The sequence below is a fragment of the Marmota flaviventris genome, chromosome 15, assembly GCF_047511675.1.
Source record: "Marmota flaviventris isolate mMarFla1 chromosome 15, mMarFla1.hap1, whole genome shotgun sequence".
NCBI lineage: Eukaryota > Metazoa > Chordata > Mammalia > Rodentia > Sciuridae > Marmota > Marmota flaviventris.
The window spans coordinates 77,980,181-78,001,913 of record NC_092512.1 but is presented as its reverse complement, the minus strand read 5'-3'; the positions used below and the strand labels follow the sequence as shown (position 1 = coordinate 78,001,913).

At 40.0% G+C, this 21,733-nt stretch overlaps 1 protein-coding gene across 1 annotated transcript; it reads right to left on the bottom strand.

The window, feature by feature from the left end:
- Positions 1 to 374: 374 nt before the first annotated feature.
- Alkal1 (ALK and LTK ligand 1) lies at positions 375 to 21,185 on the bottom strand. Its single transcript, XM_027932796.1, has 4 exons — positions 20,999 to 21,185; positions 3,968 to 4,021; positions 1,510 to 1,590; positions 375 to 439 (listed from the first exon to the last, which is right to left on the bottom strand). Exons 1-4 carry the CDS (start codon positions 21,183 to 21,185, stop codon positions 375 to 377), a joined length of 387 nt encoding a protein of 128 aa, XP_027788597.1.
- Positions 21,186 to 21,733: the final 548 nt, after the last annotated feature.

Below are 21,733 nucleotides of genomic sequence, written 5' to 3'. Positions count from 1 at the left end.
CGGTAGCGCGCTCGCCTGGCATGCGTGCAGCCTGGGTTCGATCCTCAGCACCACATACAAACAAAGATGTTGTGTCTGCCGAAAACTAAAAAAATAAAATAAAATATTAAAAAAAAAAAAAGCACAGTGAAAAATCCAGATCAAGCTCAGTAGGTATGGATTTGATCAACTTCCTGGATTCTTACATTGTTCAAATTGTTCAAATTTTGGTTAGACTTTACAGGGTTGGTGATGTAACTCAGTAGAAATGGAGCGCATGCTTACTTAGCATGTGGAAGGCCCAGAACCATCAATTAAAAAAAAAAAAACTTAAAAAAAAGACTACTAAACAGCATAAGAAAAATAAATAAGTACATACTCCCAGGGTAGATTTTCTAGGTCTGCGAGCAGAGTGGACTCACTGCCAATCTTGTTAGCAACCTGGCACATCTTTTGTAATCTAGGAGAAGGAGTAGAAGGTAGATTAGGTTATAGTTACTATAAATATCAGGAAAATCATGTTAATTATTGTCGTTAATTCACATAACAATATCTATAACTTATAAAGCACTTAATGTATGAAGTGCATAACATGGATTTTTTTCCCCATTAATTGCCCCAGTAACATAATAGAAAAGTATCATTGTTGTCTTCACTTTAGAGATGAGAAAAGAGCCTCAAAGTATTACTTCTCTCATAGCTGGGAAACAGTTTGGTCCCAAAGCCTGAACTTTCTGCCCAACACTGCTTTATCATTTAGTGATTTTGCCTTGAAGCCAACGTGCTTTGTTTCTCTGAGCCATTAGATGCAAGTTGTTTTTGAAAATCTTACAACAAATCTGACGCAACAACCTAAGTAAAATTAAATATTTCTCAAGAAAAGCAATGTAGTTAATAAGAAACAATTTGCTTAAAATTTGTTTTCTTTAAAGGGAAGTTTAGGCTTGGAAAGAAATTTAAAAACAGCCAACTCAGTTACCACACATAATCGTACTTTGGATATTTTAAATGATAACACTTAAATATTATGTTTGGAATCATTAACTTCAGTAATTTAAGTATCCAAAAGAATTCATTAGAGCAACCTTTATAACACATGCTATCAACATTCAGAAAAATCCAGCACCCTTTGTACAAATGACATGATATTAAAAATATTTACTTTAAAATAACTTAGGAGGAAATTTTGACTTATGCTCCATAATCATCTTACTTTTTTTTTCATTTATGTGAGAGAGCACTTTATTTATGCCAAGGAATTTGAATAATGATAAAAGGCTTCAATCCTAACAAACACTTTGGTCTTTAAGGAAATCTGCTATTTTCAGATTTGGATATATTCCCAGCTAGAATGTGATTTTGTTCTTATAGTTTCAACAGCACACACAAACCTTAAGTACTGACAGTGTTATAAATAGCATCTCTTGCAATGTTTAGTCTATTATGTCCCACCCGAAGACAGTTAAAGCTTAAAATGACATGCATTTATTGCTGGATAGGATTAAAAAAAAAACTGTCCAAGTGACTTACAGGCTGGCACTGAGCAATCCCTGGTATTGTGATACAGTCTATGGAAATGTTTGCTACATTCAGCTGAAAATGTGACTGGCCCTAGAGGACAGGAAAAGAATGCTTATTATAAACACAGGCATGTTTCCCAAACAAATTGCTAGCACTTTACGGATGGAAATAATATAACTGTAGTTTACATCTTGCTTGTCCTTAAAAGAACTTGCTCCAGAGTCCTTCCCCACTTCCCCGAAACCAGACTCTGTGGGAGGTAATGAGTTCTGATCTATGAAAAACAATATAAATTCATTCTGCATTCTCAACCTCTCACATAATGGAACCTTGACTTCCAATAGAACCCTCTAGAATGACTGGAAGGTAAAAACACCAGATAGAGGAAAGAAATATGTAGGGAACAAAGTAAGTGGTTATAAAGAATATAAAATTAATATCCTTGGTTTCTACTTTTTGTTCTCCAATTTTTTTATTTAATAGGAATTAATATTTATATGCAGAGACATTTATTCCATTTTTAAAAATTAAAGTGATGTGTGTGTTTAATTTTAATGTCAAGGACTACCATAAATTGGGCAAGATCTTGAGACTTCTCTCCATCTGTTCATATAAATTTCTGGTAGACTTCATCAAAACTTTCATCCTTCCAACTGGAGTCTACTTTTTATGGAGACTCCACAGTCAGGACAGTCCCACTGAATACCCTGACACTCACTCATGCTGTAGGTGGATCTTCACTTGATCTTCATGACACTCATATTAAACTTAGTTAACAAATATGGCCCTCAGATTTGATCAAGTGGGACAACTACAAGGAAAAACTACATTTCTGACATATAAAACAATAAAAGGTAGCTGAGATGATTAGGAACAGAAAGGCAATGGCGGTAACAAGGGTAGATTGTTGGTAATAAGTTTAGTGATTTTTCCAAATCTTGGGGCATGGGACGATTTGAAAATAATTCACAAAGTTGATATGAAGAAGAATGAAACAGTGTCAAGAGAGAGCATTTTGTCTGTGCTTAAGATGTGGCTTATTGCTGAGCATATCTGTAATCTCAGTGACTGAGGCAGGACCATCACAAGTTTGAGACCAGCCTCACGAATTAGCAAGACTACGTCAAGATTTAAAAAAAAAAAAAATGTTTAAAGGGCTGGGGATGTATCTCAGTGACAGAATGTCCTTAGGGTTCACCTAGTACCACAAATTAATGAGTTAATTAAATTAAAAATAAAATTAAAAAGATGTGGCATACGAGGGCTGGGGTTGTGGCTCAGTGGTAAAGCATTCGCTGCACACATGAGGCACTGAGTTCGATCCTCAGCACCACATAAGAATAAATAAATAAAATAAAGATATTGTGTCCATCTACAACTAAAAAATATTTTTTAAAAAAAGATGTGGCATATGAAAGTCTGTCTCTCCCCTGTTCCAAAAACTTCTATTGTGCCCCATTGGCTGTCCTCTGTCCTCAACATGTGTTGGGCACCTTGGGTCGGGATATTTGTGGTTTGGAACACTGACCACAACCAAGCCCCGTCACCATGATAACCTGGCCAACCTCCTGTGCACAGTGTCTTCCTTTTCCTTCTGCTTTTTGCCGTTTACCTTTCAGCCCTTTGGTTGCCACTCATTGGATTATTACGGCCCTCAGATAAATTTGCCCAGTAACAGAATATGCATAAAGGCTTGCTTATGCAATAATAAAATGAATCGAGTTCTCTGAAACTGGTCTCCAGAGGTCTCTTTCCGACTCCGTCACCATACTCAGCTATTTGGTGGGATTGCGCTGGACCAAGTGAACGGATTGTTCACAATGATTCCAACCTACCTTTCCAGTCACATATTTGCCCTTTGGCCAAATGCATCCATACCTAAATTCATCCATAGCCCATTCACACCATCTGCCTGTCCTTTCCCAAACCACATTACAAAATTTTACGTCTTGCTCAATGAATTCCTACTGACCAGAATGTATATCTCACCTTAGGAAAACTTTATTCATCTTTTAAAGTCCCACTTAAATATGTCCACTGAAAGCCTTCCTTGGTGGTTGTTAGTCAAATTATTCACTTGTTGTTTGTCCCTAAAACATTGTCTATACTTCTACTACTTATCAAAATCTGGTTTACATTATAGTTCATACAAGTTAAAAGCATTTATCCATGTCACCAGCTGGACTACAACAAGCCTTTTCTAGACATTTATCTTCATATCCTCGGTACCTAACATAGTACTTTGTATACAATCTTCTTAAATTTCTATTTAGTTTTCAGTACTGGAGATTGAACCCAGGGGTGGTCTACCACTGAGCCACATCCCCAGGCCCTTTGATTTTTTGAGACAGGGTCTCACTAAATTACAAAGGCCCACCTCAAACTTGCAATCTTCCTGCCTCAGTCTCCTGAGGAACTGCATATAATCTTCTTATTTAACTAAATCACTGATAAGTTGTATGCTTACCTGTGAAATGCTTTATGAATTTGTCTTTTAAGTTCAAATCTCTTGGGAATATTTCTGAAAAGAAAAAAAAAATAAGACTTTAGAATTTCTGAAATGATTTCCACTCTTAAAAAAAAAATCCTTAATATGCTATAATTAAAAGGCACTAAACATATGAATCCATGGCAGTTATGTAACTGATCTCAATTCCACCTCTCCTGTTCTGACCATTCCCTGGCTCCAAAACTCAGTGGAGCGCACTGCCCCACCGCTCTACCAGGGCACATACAGACATACAAACCTCTCAGAAGTGCACAGCCATAGATCAACATCTGACTTTCTGGCTGCCCCAGACCTGTTTCCCACCATGTTCTCCAAGCTCAGTAAATGACATCATACTTTACCCCTGGCTCAGACCAAAAACCAAGAAGTTATACTTGATTTCTTTCTTCTCCCAGCACACCATCCAGCCTGTGAATTAGTTTTATAGATTTCATATCTAAAAATTTATCCGAGACCCATGCACTCCTACCTCTTTCACTAACACAGGCTAGTCCAAGTCTTCATAGTTTTGTGACTGTACTTTGGCAGCCGACTCCTAACCAGTCCTCTCCTTCCTATAATCCTTTTTCCCCTGCAGCAGCCAGAGCAAACAAATTGAAATACACTTCAGGTCAGGAGACTCTCCCACTTAAAAGGCTTTGAGCTTAAAATAAAATAATATTTAATAATCAAACTACATCTCAGTCTTCAACTGTACTCACTAAAAATATGCCATCCAGAAAATGCAATTTATAAAAACCTTCAGGAGCATATGGAAGTCATTTAGAAGGAGAGAACATTTAAACTTGAACCTCAAGGTTGGCTGGCAGTTAAACATTTAAACTTAGAATGTTTTTGTTCCAGATCAACTCCTGTGTGGTGTCAAACATACTATGAATATGAAAGGGAAGTGAACATTTGTCACCTCCCCACCTCCCCGTAGGTGAGTCTAAGCTACCCCATTGAGGAGGTCAACTTCACTGAAACCCAGGGAGAGGGAGCCTTGGAAATGAAGATGTAGGAGTTCTAACCATCTTTTATATCCTGGGAGCTAAGCAGGGATGTGGGAGCCTTGGCCAAAGAAGTAGCTCCCAGGCTCCTAGCAGCCCTGGTGAGCTCAGGGCAGGATTGCCAACCTCAGGCAGTAGCTACAGAGATCAAAGCTCCCCTCTCATATGAGCACAAACACCTGCACTTTACAAACAAAACTCATACAGAATAATAAAGCAGCAGAGCAAATCAAAGTATTTATCTAAATCTTTTGGTGTCGTTTTTAATACTCTTCCAGCCAGAACAAAAAATCTATATACCATACCTCCTGAAACCAAACACAGCAGGTCAACCTCTGTGACATCAGTACACCATGTGCTATTTGGCCAGGTGGCTACATTTGTGCTTTCTGAACAATAAGTCAGCTGAGTACAAAAAGTGCTGTGACTAAGTGTGTTCAAGATTTTATATATAATTCAATTTCCAAAAACAGTTTAGACTATCATTTTAATCTGTAGACACTGAGATAATGACATTCAGGTTTGTAAAAAAAAAAAAATACATATTTTATGTGAATTTTCCCCTCTTCTTCACCCTCATAACATAATTTTGTAACTTCTATCAAAGCAGCTATCACGTTCTGGTTAGCATGAGAGTGCAGGCTGCCTGTCCATCTCCACTACAGAATTATGGGCTTCCTGAGGAGAAAGCCACTGTTTTGTTCACCTTTTATCACCTGAAGCCCTGCTTTGCTAACAAGAGACCAGGAACTAAAGGCTGAGGGGGCTGTTACCTTTCAAATGGAAACAAACTAAGCTGCACTTGTGCTCAGAATAAGCTACCAAGAAAACCACCATTTTAATACGCTTGACTTTTAATTTCAAACTACAAACGTCATACAGGAAGGTAAGGATATATAGCAGATTGCTCTAACTTAAGCTGAGACATGGAATTTGACACCTGAAGCAAAAGTAAGAGATAACTAGTAAAAGAGTAAGAGATAACTAGTTAAAAAGAGATGGGAAAAGGGAAGCACTGCTATGTGCTCAGGTATTTGAGAAATGTCAACGGGGGCTAAAGAGAGAGAAGGGGAGGGAAAGAGACACAAGATGAGGTTGTAGGTGGACATGGACCTCACAGTCCTTTACACACTTTGTACTTAACTCTGTGGCTGATGAGAAGACAAAAGGCTTTAGGCAAGACAATGACATGGTCAAGCTTCATTTTTAAAAAATTATTACAAGGGAGGAAGGAAATGGAGAATTAGGTCAAAGGATGCAAAGTTGCAAATATATAGGATGAAGAAGTCCAAATATCTAATGTACAATGTGAGGACTACCGTTATTAACTTTGTATTGGATGCAGAATAACTGCTCAGAGGGTACATTTAGGTGTTACTACCAAAAAATAAATAAATAAAAAGTAAGGGTGACATGATGTCTGATGTGTCAATATGTTAGTTTGCTTGACAACTCTAACCATTAGTCTGTTATAAGTTTATTAAATGTCATGCTGTACACTTTAAATTTATGCAATAAAAATAAAATGATACATGATTCAAATTTTTTTTCAATAAACAAATGTTAACAATAAAATTTTAAAAGGTTGTGATACCTGACATAGAGGAGCAAGAATAAATGCAGAGACAACTCAACAGTTTTCAGTAATTTGTGTTGAATTGCATTCTTCTCTCCTTAGGTTGGCAAATGACTGCCCATGAGCCAAATCTAGCATTACATCTGTGTTCGTAAATAAAGGTTTTTGGAACAAGCATGTCCATTTGTTTACATGGTGTCAGTGGCTGCTTTCAACTACAATGGTGCATGGAATCCCAGTGGTTTGGGAGGCTTAGGCAGGAGGATCGTGAGTTCAAAGTCAGTCTCACCAACTTGGCAAGGCCCTAAGCAACTTAGCAAGACCCTGACTCTAAATAAAATATTTTTTAAAAAAGTGCTGGGGATGTGGTTCAGTGGTTAAGCACCCCTGGATCCAATCTCTGGTTAAAAAAAAAAAAAGCAGAACAATTACAAAACAAAATACTGAAAAATGTTTATTATTTGCTTGTACCTCCATATAACTTAAAATCTTTCCATAAAGATAGTTCATTCTGATATGATAAATAATAAATAAATGTTGACCCTCATTCCTTTATGAGGACACGTGTTTTAAACCAGTGTTACATGAGATACTTTAATTGAAATGCTGCCAAGTTCCTAGAATTATCAATTCTTTTAAGTAAGGAGATGGCACTGTTAATTTTTTTTAATATATAAAAACAGTTCCATTTAAAAAAATAAGCACAACAACATTTAATATGTTATTACTGAGAGAATCACAGATGGAAAATGTGGTTGGAGAAAAATTCAAATGTATTAAATACACGATAGGAAATGGTATTAACTTTTAAACATATTCAAGCAATACTTTTTAAAAATACAAAATTAAGTGTATTTAAAAATGAAAAGGGCTGGGATTGTGGCTCAGTGGTGGAGTGCTTGCCTAGCACATGCGAGGCCTTGGGTTCAATCCTCAGCATCACATAAAAATAAATAAAATAAAGGTATTGTGTCCAACTACAACTAAAAAATAAATATTAAAAAAATGGAAAGTCACCAAACAGATATCTTTCTTTTTTCTTATATAGTCACATAGAGGCTATACTGGTATATAATTGTAAATGTATAAATACATACTTGTAAATATATGTTTTTATATCATGCCTCTTCCATTAAGGTTTAATATACTTAAATAAATGAGTGCATTACTTAACTCTCTTTTTATGTAACATTTTATGAGGCTTATGTAGGTTGTAAATAACACACAAAGTAATCAAGTAAGTTCAAATGGGTTCCTTCGTGTCTTCCAATTTGTTGTTATTTAAAGTATATTCCACTGATGAGCAGCATCAGCATTTTTAGGGAGCTTGACAGAAATGCAGACTAGGTGCAGACCTAGAGCATCAGACCTTGTTTTTTTTATTGTAATACAGTTTATTTGGTATAGTCACATTTGACTGCAAATTGTCTAAACTAGTTAGCTCGCTCTCAGATTTAAAAATCATCATTCCATAGACTTTTTTTTTTTTAAAAAATGAGTCTTACCATTTCAAAAACAAAGAGATAAAAAGCCTTTTACATTGGATGACATTTTTTTAGGTGCAATCCGTTATTAAGAATGACAGCAAAGGACAGCAGGAAACTGTCTAGAGATGGCAAAAGACTCACCTGCAAACATAGAATACAATGCTAATACTATTCTTGATTGATTAGGCAGCTAGAAGCCAATCAATACACTGAGCCACTGGAAAACCCCAGAGGGCTGTTAATCTAATAATAAATGCAAATTATCCTAGAAGCACAATGTCCAAGAATCAAAACGTTGTCATTACTGAGGCCAGCAATAAAGGACAGAGAGTAAGTTTGAAGGCAGAAGCACAGACTCATGCGAGTAGAAGTCAAGTTTGAGAGTCCTGTAGCCGATGATCCAGCACATTGTGGTTATGTGAATTTAAAAAGTAAGGAACAGGCTGGGGATGCAGCTCCGTGCTAGAGTGCTCGCCTAGCTATGTGTGAGGCCTGAGCTTAATCCCCAGCATTCCAAGCAGCAAGGGACAGAATAATGATGGAGATATATTTTGGAATCAGTTTCACAGAGGCAATAGTTGAAACTAGAGGGGGTAGACATGATCACTCCACAGAACACTCCACAGGCAAGAATGGATCCCTGGGGTGGCTGAAGAAGAGGAGGTCAGAGGAGAAGAAGCAATCATCAGAGAAGCAGGGAACAAAGCAAGAATAACTGTGGAAATACAGAAAGCACTTAAAGAAGGCAAGGAGGGAGACGGAGGGCATCCCGGAGGCCAAGGGAGATTAAGACTGCCTGCACCTGCAGTGAGTGGGTTGAAGACCAGGCAGCTCCACAGGCAGGAACAAATAATTAGGGCTGGTACACAGGTAAGGTTCACAAAGGAGGTCGGAGTTGGTCCTATGAGTTGTACTAATCATGAATTTGTGTTCTATACTCTGGTGCTTTGACATCTGGGGCATTGCTGACCCTGGAGGGACTGTCTCTTCTAATATGAGGGCCAGTTCCTAGAGATGGCAAAAGACTCACCTGCAAACTTGCCTTTCCTAGGTCAACCAACCGACCCAGCTCCCTCACCCCAACCTCCTCTCCTGGGCTTTCAGACTCAGGGCCACTGTCCCCCTACCCTAATCACTGCAGGGCCAGGAACCGGCCCTTAGCACCAGAGTCCACTGAAAACATTCAAACCAGCCCATCCTAAGCCTTCTCGTGCTGTCCTGCAGAAACCACAATAAAAACTTCCTACCCACACTTTTCTCCATTCCCTTAGCCCCCTGACCTGCCCAGGTGCTCCTAGTGTGGCTCTACCTCATGTGTCCTGCCCCCTGTTTCTAGGGACTCAGGAAGTTAAATGTCCTCCTCCGTGACAACCACTTTCAGTCTGTGTGTCTTGTGATATCTGAATAAAACAAATCTCAGCTATATTTTAAAACATAGGTGATGGCAGATACTGGGAAGAATGGTCACCTAATCACACGTGTCTTATATTCTCTGGTAACAATGCGAAAAAAAAAATGATGAAAAGAAAACCTCTCTCTCCATATCATCTTCTATAAAAATGTTTCTAAATATGTTGCTTCCAAAATGAGGCAACGGAATTCTTTGAGCAAGAGTTAGTTTGCCAATATTTCAAAATGCCTTCTTGTGAGTGTTTTTGAAATGTGCACTTAAATTACTACCTGTGCTGTGTTGGGATATGTATTAAAGATCTGAACTCCAGCTAGGATATAGGAAGGTGGGAGGACCTTTAATAGGCAGGGCTTAGTAGGGGGTCTTTTGGTAACTGGAGGCGTGCCCTTGAAGGTGACAGTAAGACCTCAGCATCTTCCTTTTCCTCTTTTGCATCCCAGCGATGAAGTGAGTAATTTTTTCACACACGGCTACCAAAATGGGCTACTTTGTCACAGGCCCCAAAGCAACAGGGCCAATCAATCTCAAACTGAAACCTCCAAAACTGTGAGCCAAAATAAACCTTTTTTTTCTTTTTATAAGCTGATCGTCTCAGGTATTTGTTACAGTAATTGAAAGCTGACTAACAAAACCTGACTACTGTATGTTAAAAATTTTTTTGCCAGTTTTTAAAATTAGCTAATTATATTGAAAACATAATATTCAATCACAGGAAATATTTTTTTCCTAAGAACAAAATACATGGGGGTTTAGAAAAAAATACATGAATAAAACCAGAAACAGTAACAATAATAAAACTAAACTAAATTGAAATTGACAATATATAAGATAAACAAGTTTAATACACATTATTCACATAACCTAGCCTCTGTATTAAGTTTTTTTTTTCTTCTTCTTCTTCTTCTGAAGGATCTTTTGGGTTTGTAAAGACCTAGGGACTCCTGCTTACTAGGCACAAGCTTCTTCACTAAGCCACATCCCTAGTCCCTGGAGTATCTTTTATTTTTACTCTACTGATGAAGAATCTTCAAGAACTTGCTATTTTAACACTGCATTAATTAATGTATTAGTACCAACTAATTAATGCAATAATTACTTTCTATACTTCAGACTTAAAATTCAAACTGTAAATCTTTCCCTGTATAAACAGAAGTTTGTTTTCTAATCTATGAAGGAATATAGGAAATAGTCACAGGAAAAAATTTATATAAACAAATAAGACTCCAAACTCAACAAGTGAATTGTGTTTTTTCTTTCTTTGCAGTAGGCATATCTTCTGGCAATAGAAAATCTCTTATAAACAAATATAAGCAAGCTCCAAAGTGGCCATGATGGCATTCACATTTTCAGATTCACCATTGCTCTGACACCAATGCAGGACTTCCTCAGAGTGAGAAGCCACCAGCCTGTGCACCTACAGACAGGGTCCCTGTCATGTGCCTCACAGGCATCCGGAGTGGCCCTTCCCTAAGACACTGGAAATGCACCCTGTCCAGAGGCCACAGCCACTTGGCCTCAGCAAGTCTAGAACCCAGGTTTGCTGTCTCTACAGACCTACATTCTGGAAAAAATCAATAGTGTCAATAGTATTATATATAGTATTTGGTACATCAATGGAATTTTTACCAAATAATCAGTCAAAAATAATTGTGTTTCAGGACTGAAATTGTTTAATTGCATTTGTTTCCTTGTTTTCACACAGGTAACTACAACTTCATAAAGATGATTTATTTTCCTTAAGTTGGCCCATGTCATTCGTCTAAGGTCTACCAGGTGTGAAGCCGACATGCTGAGCAGTTAAAATGAACGGTAATCATGGATTCTCTAAAATTCAAGCAAAGCTGAATGCTTGTATATTAAGTTTTAAAAAATGTTCACAGAAGTACAAAATGTGCACAAGGGTTGCATTCTTAAGGACAGCATTTAAATTTTGGATGAATAGCTTGCCAGTTTGCTAAACTCATCCCTAGATATTTACTTTTCCATTGAATGACAGGGTGCCTTGTCACCTAGAAGATGGTATGTCACTGTTCCTCAATGACTCCCTTGCCCCATCCCTCTGCCTCCTCCGGTTCATCTTTCCTTCTCTCCTTCAGCCCAACCCTGTCTTCCCAGGGTCCCCCTAGGTAAGAGAGGGCTGACCTACCTGCAGAGATTGAAACAGTTGTCCCAGATGGAACCCTTCAAAACCTAGTTCTGTGAAATTCCAGTAAGGCTAAGTTAAAAAAAAAAAAGTTTGAATAATAGCAGTTTACATTAAGTTTCCTTTTCGGCAGGACTTCACAGGCCATGCTTCTGAAGCTGGTAAGCCAGGGAAACTTTTTTTCACAGATTAACTTTCAAAACACACTGAATCATGTAGCTACAGAGCAGTGGCTGCATGCTGGGATGGGGAGACAGCAGATAGTAAACTGCCAAACTAGAAGCTTGGCCAGGGTTGGGGAGGGCAGTCAACCATTCTCTTTCTGAAGAAACATTCTAGAAGATTCTGATGTACCACCTTTCTCCTCCCTGTGTTCCCCAATTTAAAAATTGGGTGGTTCCAAAAGTTCAATGTACATGATAATTCTCAAAAAAATTTGATGAACTACAGATCCACAAACTGCATTCACAGATATGTCATATCCAGGGCCAAGTTCAAGAATCATATTCGAAACTTGCATATGGTTCCAGGAGCCTCAAGTTAAGAATCATTCCTCTAGAAAATATTAAGGGCAACAAATGTTATATTGTCTAAATATAACCAAATGCTAAGAAAATTAGATTATACTTATTCATCCTCAGAATGGTAAGAATTAAATAATAAGTTGATAGGTCCGGTTTGGCTTTGGGCAAATAAAAATTCAAATCTTTAACTTTCAAAATTAAGTTTAAAAAAAACCTCAAAGTTTCTTTTAAAAAATTCAGTTCCTTACTCCTTTTCTCTTCCAAAATTCCTCCTAAATATCAACTTTATACTGTGACTTGTGTAGGCCAAGGGCATTCAAAAACAATTAATCCTCAGTCCTAGCTTAAAGGAACTCACATCAATACAGATAAAGAAATATCAAACTAATATGAGTTACAATATGAAGATGCTATAGGAGAAAAATACAACTTGTTTTCAGGGAAAAAAATAAATCATTACTGAAAAAGATAATCAGAAAGACTATAACTTCAATAAATCACATTTTAATAAAATGTTGATTTTATTAATGCATAATAGACTACACATTTTAAATATGATATAAATATTATAGCTACCTTTTCCTGACAGCTTGTACTGATAGATTCAGAACTAAAGTTATAACAATGAGAAATTATACCCCATCTGATTCAAATGTATGTCAAGATCATTTTACTGTCATGTGTAACTAATTAAAACAAAATAAATAAATAAATAAATAATAAAATAAAAAGTAAAATAAATAAATAAATAAATAAAGTTATAACAAATGCCTAAACTTCAGAACATGCTAATAGTCCCCCTTATCCAAGGTTGTGGGGGTACGCGGCAGTATGCCCCGAGGATATCTAAAACTGCAGTTAGTACCAAACCCTATGTATAGTATTTTTTAACCTATTATACATATCTGTGATAAAGCTTAATTTATAAATTAGGCACAGTAAAGGATTAATAACAATAATAACAAAATATAACAATCATAACAACATAATGAGGATAAAAATAGTAATGGAAATATGGTCTCTCAAAATATCTTACTATATTATTGCTTTTTTTACTTAAAGGAAGAACTTTATATCTTCTCCTAGACATATCTGAATTGTCAGCATCACTACTTTTGTGATTTGGGTCACTATTTAAGTAATATGAGGGTTATTTGAACATAAATACTGAAAAACCACAACAGACGATAGTTGATCTAATATCCTAAATGGGCAGGTGATTAATGGGAAGGTAGCATATACAGCATGAATACACTGGACAAAAGAATGATTGATAACATGGGTAGACCAGAGCAAGTCAGCATGAGATCTCATAGCTATTTAGAATGGTAGGAAATTTAAAACTTGTGAATTGTTTATTTCTGGAATTTTCCATTTAATATTCTCAGACCTCAATTGACCACAAGGAACTAAAATCTTCAAAGAAAAGCAAAGTATACAGACAGGGCTGCACTTCCCACTATTCTGGTACTTTCTACAGTCATATACATGAAGGAAACATTGGCTGGATTTATTGTCTACATTTCTACCCAGCAACAAAAATCTTAGAAGTCTGCTCCAAAATGCTTTAGAATTTATTTCCAGCACTAAAACTGAGGCCATAGGGAGAAATTAACATAAAAAGTTTTTTTTAAAATCCTAGTGTTGTTTTGCCAATGCGTGAGTGGTAAGTAGTTTCCTATGACTCTGCCACTGCAGGGAGGGAAAAGCCACACTAGGTGATTCTGTCAACTTCCTGCACAGAATTTCATCATTTGGCAGCTATATAAATGGACTCCTATAGACAGGCAACAATTACTACCAGAAAAACTGTGAATGGGGAAGAATTCATTCATGTAAGTCATCTCTGGCTACTTCCTATGTTTGCTATCATAGAGACTCTAACTACCAGGCCCAACAGACCTCTGAACATAGCACCTGTCAAATATACTATGTGGTGAAAAATCATATATAATCTTTCTGCCTTGACTTCCTCCCATGCAGACAGTTTTCAGTAAAACAAATAGCTTCAATAATTCAGCAAATAAAATATTTTAAATTATTAAAGTGGAAGGTAATAGATATGTTTGTTTGAATGTAGTAAAAATTCCCCTATATATAAGTCTACCAAAACATCAGAGTGCATAACTTAAACATACACATTAAAATTTTTTTGAAGTACCCACCCTGGTGATATGCAAAGTAGCCAAAATAATTTTTTTATTCATGTGAAGTAAATCATTACCAATATGACTGAGTGGATAGAATAGTAAAAGACTTGCAATAGAGGGAATTTGGGTTTGATGAATAAAATTCCATTATTATGCAACACCCAGCAGTATTTAAGTACATATGGGTTTTTTTGTTTTGTTTTGTTTTTTAGATTTTGCCAGAGCTGTGGTATATTTGCAAAGTGAATTTAGGGCTCAGATATTTTTTAAATAAATGCAGAGACATCACAAAGGAAGAGGGTTGTGATATTGGGAAATATATATTGTACCTGCTCTTTGTACCTGCTTCCTGTCATATAGCTTCTAAAATCTTTGGAATCTCTGAAGCAACTGTGTCTTTTTGCATGACAAAGAGTTGACTGAGGGATGGCAGCCCTTATGTAGCTTTAGGATGGGGACTGGTCACCAGAAACACCAAGGCAGGATTAGAGGATTGGGACTCCCAGCCCAGGAATGGAAAAGAGGCTGGTCAACAAGGACGGGTGATTTAGTCAATCATGCCTATGAAACCCAAAAGGAAGGGTTCTGAGAGCTCTGGATAGCTGTACATGTGAGATTCGTAGAGGGTGGTTCGCCCTGGAGAGGGCATGGAAATGCCACGCCCCTTCCCCACATCCCTCATCCCACACATCTCTTCATCTTGGTATATCTTTTATATATAGAATATATATAGGATATCCTTTGTATATCCTAAATAAATTTTATCCAATAAATATAAGCAAAATGTTTCCCTGAGTTCTGTGAACTGCTCTAACAACTTAAACCAACCTGAGAAGTGTTGTGGGGACCCCAGTTTGTGGCTGGTGGATTCCATCAAAGAAGAAAATCAAAGTGGAGTAGCACTGGTTCCAGAGCACTTAAAATGGAGTTGGGAGGCCACAAACAGATCTCAGAAATACCTATAGCTGAACCTTTGAACCGGGCACTTCCTACCCATCCCCACATATGTCCCCAGAATTCCATCAAACCAAGCTGAACTCTGACCAGGGCTAAACTGCAATCTCCTGAAACATTGTCGACCTCCGATGACCTGAATAAACGACCCCTTCCCCCAAACAACTCACATCCAATCCCTTTCTTAGGAGACAGTTTAACTTGTGCCAGTACCAGTTATAATGCCTGACTCACAAGTGATGTAATTCCCAACCCCCTTCAGTTTAAAGCTATAGATAGCTGCCATTTTGGAAAAACCTGGGAGCACATTTTCAATATTTCTTTAATCTGTTTTTTTCCCCAATCTTGCAATCCTCATTAGCCCCAAATAAATATAATTTTCATTGTCCTCAACTAGGTTTTTATATGCATTCAACAGTCAAAAATATCAGAGGCTCAGACTTGGTAGCTGTGTTTGAAGTGAGAATACTTTTGAGGACTGAGGCCTCAACCTGTGGGGTCTGACCCTATATCTAGGAAGATAATGTTGAAATTGAACTGGATTAATCAGGCACAATGCCTGCCTACGATTCCCACTATTTGGGAGGCTGAGGCAGGAGAATCACAACTTGAAGGCCAACCTGGGCAACTTAGTGAGACCCTGACTCAAAATTAAAAAAAAAAAAAAAAACAATTTCAAGGTCACAGAAGCCTTCTGTGTTGATTGTAGAGGTGTGGGAACAGAAGAAAAACCGTTTGATTTTCCTCCAAGGGAAATAGATAGAACAGTATTCCATATGAAAAGATGAGAGAAGTGCATTTTAGAACACAGCAAAATATCAGACGCAGAGCCGGAATGGCATCTGTAAGGAGCAAGTACTAAGACTGTCACTGGCACAGAGGCACTGGAGGCAGCCCTGTCAGAGCCAAAGGACAGTCACAAAGTGAGCATGAATGTCCTGCCTTCAAATGGAATTAGAACTTTCTTGGAAAATGAAGAAACCACTCTAGATTTGTGACTGCAGAAAGACCAGCTCCATCCACACTACTTATTAAAATGTTTATTTGCAATTGTTCAAAATAACCTCACCAAATCAATCTTCACAATTTTTCGCTAAGCTCCATTTCAGTAAAGTTTTACACTAAAACAACAACACAAATCTGACTCCAGAAAGTCTACAGAAACAACGTCAATGTTTACTGACATCTCTTGAAACGAGGTTGCAAAAGGAGATGCAATAATACATTAAAACTTTCCAACAGTTCCCATTACGGTTCCCTCTCCCCACATCTCATCTCTTCTCAATCTCCTTGAAACCTCCTTTCTCTTGGCATTAGGGCCCATTTCTCAGCCTCTGATTTTCTGTGTTCCGATGGGTGAGATTTCCAATGCCCCCCTTTTTTGGGCAGTGCTGGGGATCAAATACAGGGTCTCATGCATGCAAACCCTCCACCACTGAGACACATCCCCAACCCACCTAATACCCTTTTTCTTCTGGTAGTTTGAGGTGGAATTCCTCCTCTATTCCCTCTGCTGATGCGATGCTCAGAGTAAAGGACAGGGGGAGGAAACAGGAACAAGAGGGTGGGAATAAAGGGAATGAAAACCCACACTTCCTGATCCTTATCCCAATAAAAACATAATGGTGGGCTACTAAATAAGTTAGGGAGACAATATAGAAGGTCCTTATAACACCCTCATGAGAGCTTGGAGTAAGATGGCAGAAAGGACAATGAAAAGGATGACCCAAACTCTAGAACTTGGCAGGATTCCTCAGCTGACCTAAACTCCATAAGAGCAAGTTAAAAAAAAAAAAAAAATTGGTGAACTTTACAATCCCAAGCCTATCAGTGACTGCCAATGCGTGTTGAGTGGCTGAATAAATGGCTGAATATGTGCATGAACAGTGAATGCATTGTGGGGAGGAAGGACAGCCAAGGATGATGAACTGCATGTGCTCCTGGAACCCAAAGCTCACACCTCCCCTCCACCCCAACTACAACCTTGAGAGTAACTGCATGTTGTCCACGTCTTGACTCCAGTTTTCATATTTACTGCTCCCTCAGCCTGGTTATGATCCTCTCACCTCCAGCCTTACCTGTGAGTGTAAAGAAGTTGCCTGAGAAGGAAGAAAGCACTCTACACTGTGATATTGTGAAATATTCGTTTGGACTCCCTGGAATACAAATCCTAAAGTCCTTGAAATCTCTGAAGTGATAATATGCATTTGCATGCTCCTGAGTTGATTGAGGGCTGGTAGTCCTCAGGTAGCTTCAGGATAGGGGCTAGTTGCCAGAAAGACCAAGGCAGGACAAGATGATTGGGACTTTCATTCTCTCTCAACGCCCAGGGAGGGAGCAGAGGCTAAAGATGAAATTGACCACCAATGGCCAGTGATTTAATCAATCATGACGAGGTAGTGAACTCTCCATGAATTGGTAAACATGTTTCCTTGACAGCCACTTAGACAATTAATGGAACCCGAACAGGGAGTAGCAGGAACACTGACTGGTAGTAGCTGGTCAGTCAGAAGCGCTGGTAAAATGACCTGGGGCTTCACACAGGCATCTGACGAGAGGTTCAGTTTTAGGGACTGGGTCTTAGACCTGAGGGATCTGACACTGTCTCCAGATAGAAAGTGAATTGGATTAAAGGATACTCAGCTGGTGTACCCTGCAGAATCAACTGCTTGCTTGGTGTGGGGGAAAACCAATGCATCTGATGTCAGAAGTGATCTGTGTTGTGAGGCTAGTAGGAGAAGAAACTGAGCCTGAGTTAGTTTTTTCTACTTACATGCCCACAGCAGAGATTTCAGAACCCAGAGCATGTACATGATGGTGCTTATTATGCTGCAGAATCCTGGGGACAGAATTCCAGACACATCTGGCACAGGTGAGAGATCCTTAACCTCCACACTTGGGAGATGTTTCCTCTTGAATAAGCTAAGACACCTACTACCCTTTGAGCATTTCCTATGAGACCCTCCAGATGGGTCCTTGTCCTCTCTATATTCATGTGCTTGTTTGTCCCTGATCCATGTCCAAATGTTCCTTTCACAGGCAACTTCAGATGTAATGTGCCACTCTTGTTCTCCCCATATGAATAAAGTGCCATAATCAAAAGATGAGACCACTACAAACAGGCAGAGAAAGCAAGGGACTTTGGGTGACCCACAGGTCACTTTCTATCAGACTATGTTGATTTTTAAAACTTTAGATTATTGCTGGTCACAGTGGCACATGCCTGTAATCCCAGCAGCTTTGGAGGCTGAGGCAAGAGGATCACAAGTTCCAAGCTAGCCTCAGCAACTTAGTAAGACACTATTTCAAAATAAAATATAAAAAGGGCTGGGGATGTGGCTTAGTGGTTAAGCGCCTCTGGGTTTAATCCCTGGTACAAAAAGAAACAAACAAACAAAAAAATAAAAATTTAAACAACAACTTTAGATTGTTACCACATTTTTTTTTTTTGGTCCTGGCGATTGACCCCAGGGCCACTTACTAAGCCACATCCCCCCAGCCCTTTTTATATTTTATTTAGAGACAGAGTCTCACTAAGTTGATTAGGGCCTTGACAAGTTGCTGAGATTGGCTTTGAACTTGCAATCTTCCTGCCTCATCCTTCAGAGGCACTAGGATTACAGGCGTGGGCCACCACGCACAGCATCAGATTGTTACCACTTTTAACTTGGAATAAAATATTCTGTTTTCTTCCTCTTAATTCACTTCAGTAAGTTTTCATTGTCTTTAACCAAAAAGACTTAAATTAAACACAAGATCTGAATTAATGTATTTCCATAAATGCTCTGTGGTTGCGACTTTCTCCCACTCCTTTTACATTCCAAACTGACACAGCATCATCTGAGATAAATACTTGGGTGAACAATGATTGTAAGTTGAAGTATATGATCGTGTGTGGCAGCAACATGGCATCCCCCTGCTGTGGTCACTATCCCACTCCACCCCTTCTTGAGGGCTTTCTACCTGCCAGTGAGACTGAAAGTCTTCACCCAGGTCCTCCACACACTCTTCTCAGATCCATCTCAGCCTCCCCATCACCTCCCTCTGATTCACTCTGGGAATTCTGCAGAACATTTTGCTCATTCAGTGTATGTATGCTCAAGCCTTCCCCTCCCTCCACACCCTGAGCATACTGGAAACAGCAGACATCTAGCTGCTGGTTGCTCTGGGTAGCCTCAGCCCTCTACATAACGACTGCCATGTAAAGACAGGTGGCCATTTGTGGAATGAATAAGTATACATATGATGTCATAACTCTTATGAAAGAAAAGTAGAGCTGGATGTGGCGATGCACACCTGTAAGCCTAGCTACTCAGGAGATAGGAGGATCAGAAGTTCAAAGCCAGCCTGGGCACCGTAGTGAGACTGTCTCAGAGTGAAAAAAAAATTATTATTATTATTATATTATTATTATTTGGTGCCAGGGATGGAACATAGGGGCGTTCAACCACTGAACCACGTCCCCAGCCCTTTTTAGTTCTTAATTTGAGAGGGTCTCACTAAGTTGCTTAGGGCCTTGCTTTGTTGCTGAGGCTGGCTTTGAACTCCCAATCATCCTGCCTTTACCTCCTGAGCTACTGGGACTACATCATGTGCTACCATGCCTGACCTCAATATGAAATTTTATAAAGAGCTGGGAATGCAGCTCAGTGGTAGAGAACTTGCCTAGCGTGCATGAGGCTCTGTGTTCAATCTACAGTACCACAAAACCAAGCAGGGTACTAGGAATCCCTCTTGGCTTTCTTAAAAGTTAAGTATGAGGCAGAAGAATCCTTGCGAACTATGGCATGACCAACAGGTGGAACCAGTTGGAAGATGCACCCTGGGCTTGGTCTTTCCGGGTGCAGGCCACCAAGTGGCTCTGAAGATGGAACCACTTGCTTTCAATTTCTGCCAGCAATTCCACCTTGCTTAGTTTGTGCAGGATGTGACCTGAGTCACTTTAAATAGCTTCTCTCTTTTTCCCTCCTCACCTTGCTTCCTGCCATGCATCCTGTACTCCTCCTGCCACTCCCATTCCCAACATCAGCCCAGCTGCCCCAGACCTATTCACTGGGCTTTTCTCTTTTCCTCCTCAGTCACACAACGTCTTCTGAACCTTTGGGTGTCTCATGACCCTATATAGTGGCAGTTTTTTTTTCCCTTGTCATTCCTCCCACCTTCTTAGGCATCTAAGTATAAAGTGTCCAGTGTTGATTTGGGAGCAGTTGGCAGCATTTGCCACCCTTCTAAGCAGACTCAGGAAAGGTTCCATTAACACCAGCCACAGCAGCCCGTGGAAAGTGGTGTTAATCACCCATTTACTATGGCCAGCTTGAAGGGGAAGGAGAGGGGCATTCCTGCATAATGGGTCTCTGAGGGCAGTTAGGTTAGTTAATTCTCAAACCCCCCCCCCAAAAAAAAGACCCAGAAAGGAGGCTCTGACAATTACATAATCCATCCACTATCCTTGGCCCATGAGACTCAAGCCCAGGTTTTTCATCTGCTCTATCAGTTGATTTCCAAAAAGGTTTCCACACCTGGAAAGGGGCGTATAAAGACGATGTCTTTGCCCCAGGGATTTTGTTATTTAAGTCTCAACCATGGTAAATCTAATAAGCCCATCCCATCTTTCTTTCCCCGACAGGGAATCTGCAGTCTGTTCTCTGTTGTGCTTGATTCAGGCTTCGAAGAGCAAATGTCTTACACAGTTCCAAAGGTACTCCACACGGACCCAGGCTCAGGCAAAGGATGGGATGGGACTGCGACGACTTACCTGAGCTCCTGGAGGCGCTAGGAGCCGGGCGCGTCCCCGCTGCAGGGAGGAAAAGCAACGGTTTGGGCTCTGAGACGACAGGAGCTGCTCTGCGCCCCCGGGGCCTTCCCTGGGTCCCTGGCGGGGACAAAGCCAGCGCCAACAAGAGGAGCGCCGGCAGCGGAGAGCCTGGCTTAGCTGGTCGCATGTCCTTTGCGCCTGGAGAAGAAGTGCAAAAGGCACAGGAGGGATGCTGAGACGGGTTCGGAGGGTCTGCAGCCCTATCCCAGTAGGACTGGGATAGCGGCCACCGAGGTGAGCGGACTCCGCGCAGCCCGCGCGTCCGGATCTGTGTCCCTGGGGCGTCGGGCTGGAGCGGTGTCCGGACTCAGTCGCGCGCAGGCTGAAGTCTAAGCGCTTCGGGGGCTCGGGGCGGGGACCGGAGGCGGGGCGGCGTCTGGGGACCTCGGGGTGGTCCCCGGGGATGAAGGCGTGTCTCAGAGTGCGGGACCCTCGGAAGTCGGTACAGTCAACCCAGGGTGACACAAGCGTGCGGTTCAGCATGGTCTTCTGGGCTTTCGACGGACCGCCTCCCAGGGACCAGGCTGGACCTCTTGGTCTCGGCTACCGGGGCAGGCGGGGTCTGTAAGAACCGGTAACTTCTAGGTCTGTTCCCTGGGAAGGGCGTGGGGTTTTGGGAGGGCTGGCCATTTGGTCGCACCCTGCCACACTCCAGGAAGCCCAATCTGTCTGGCG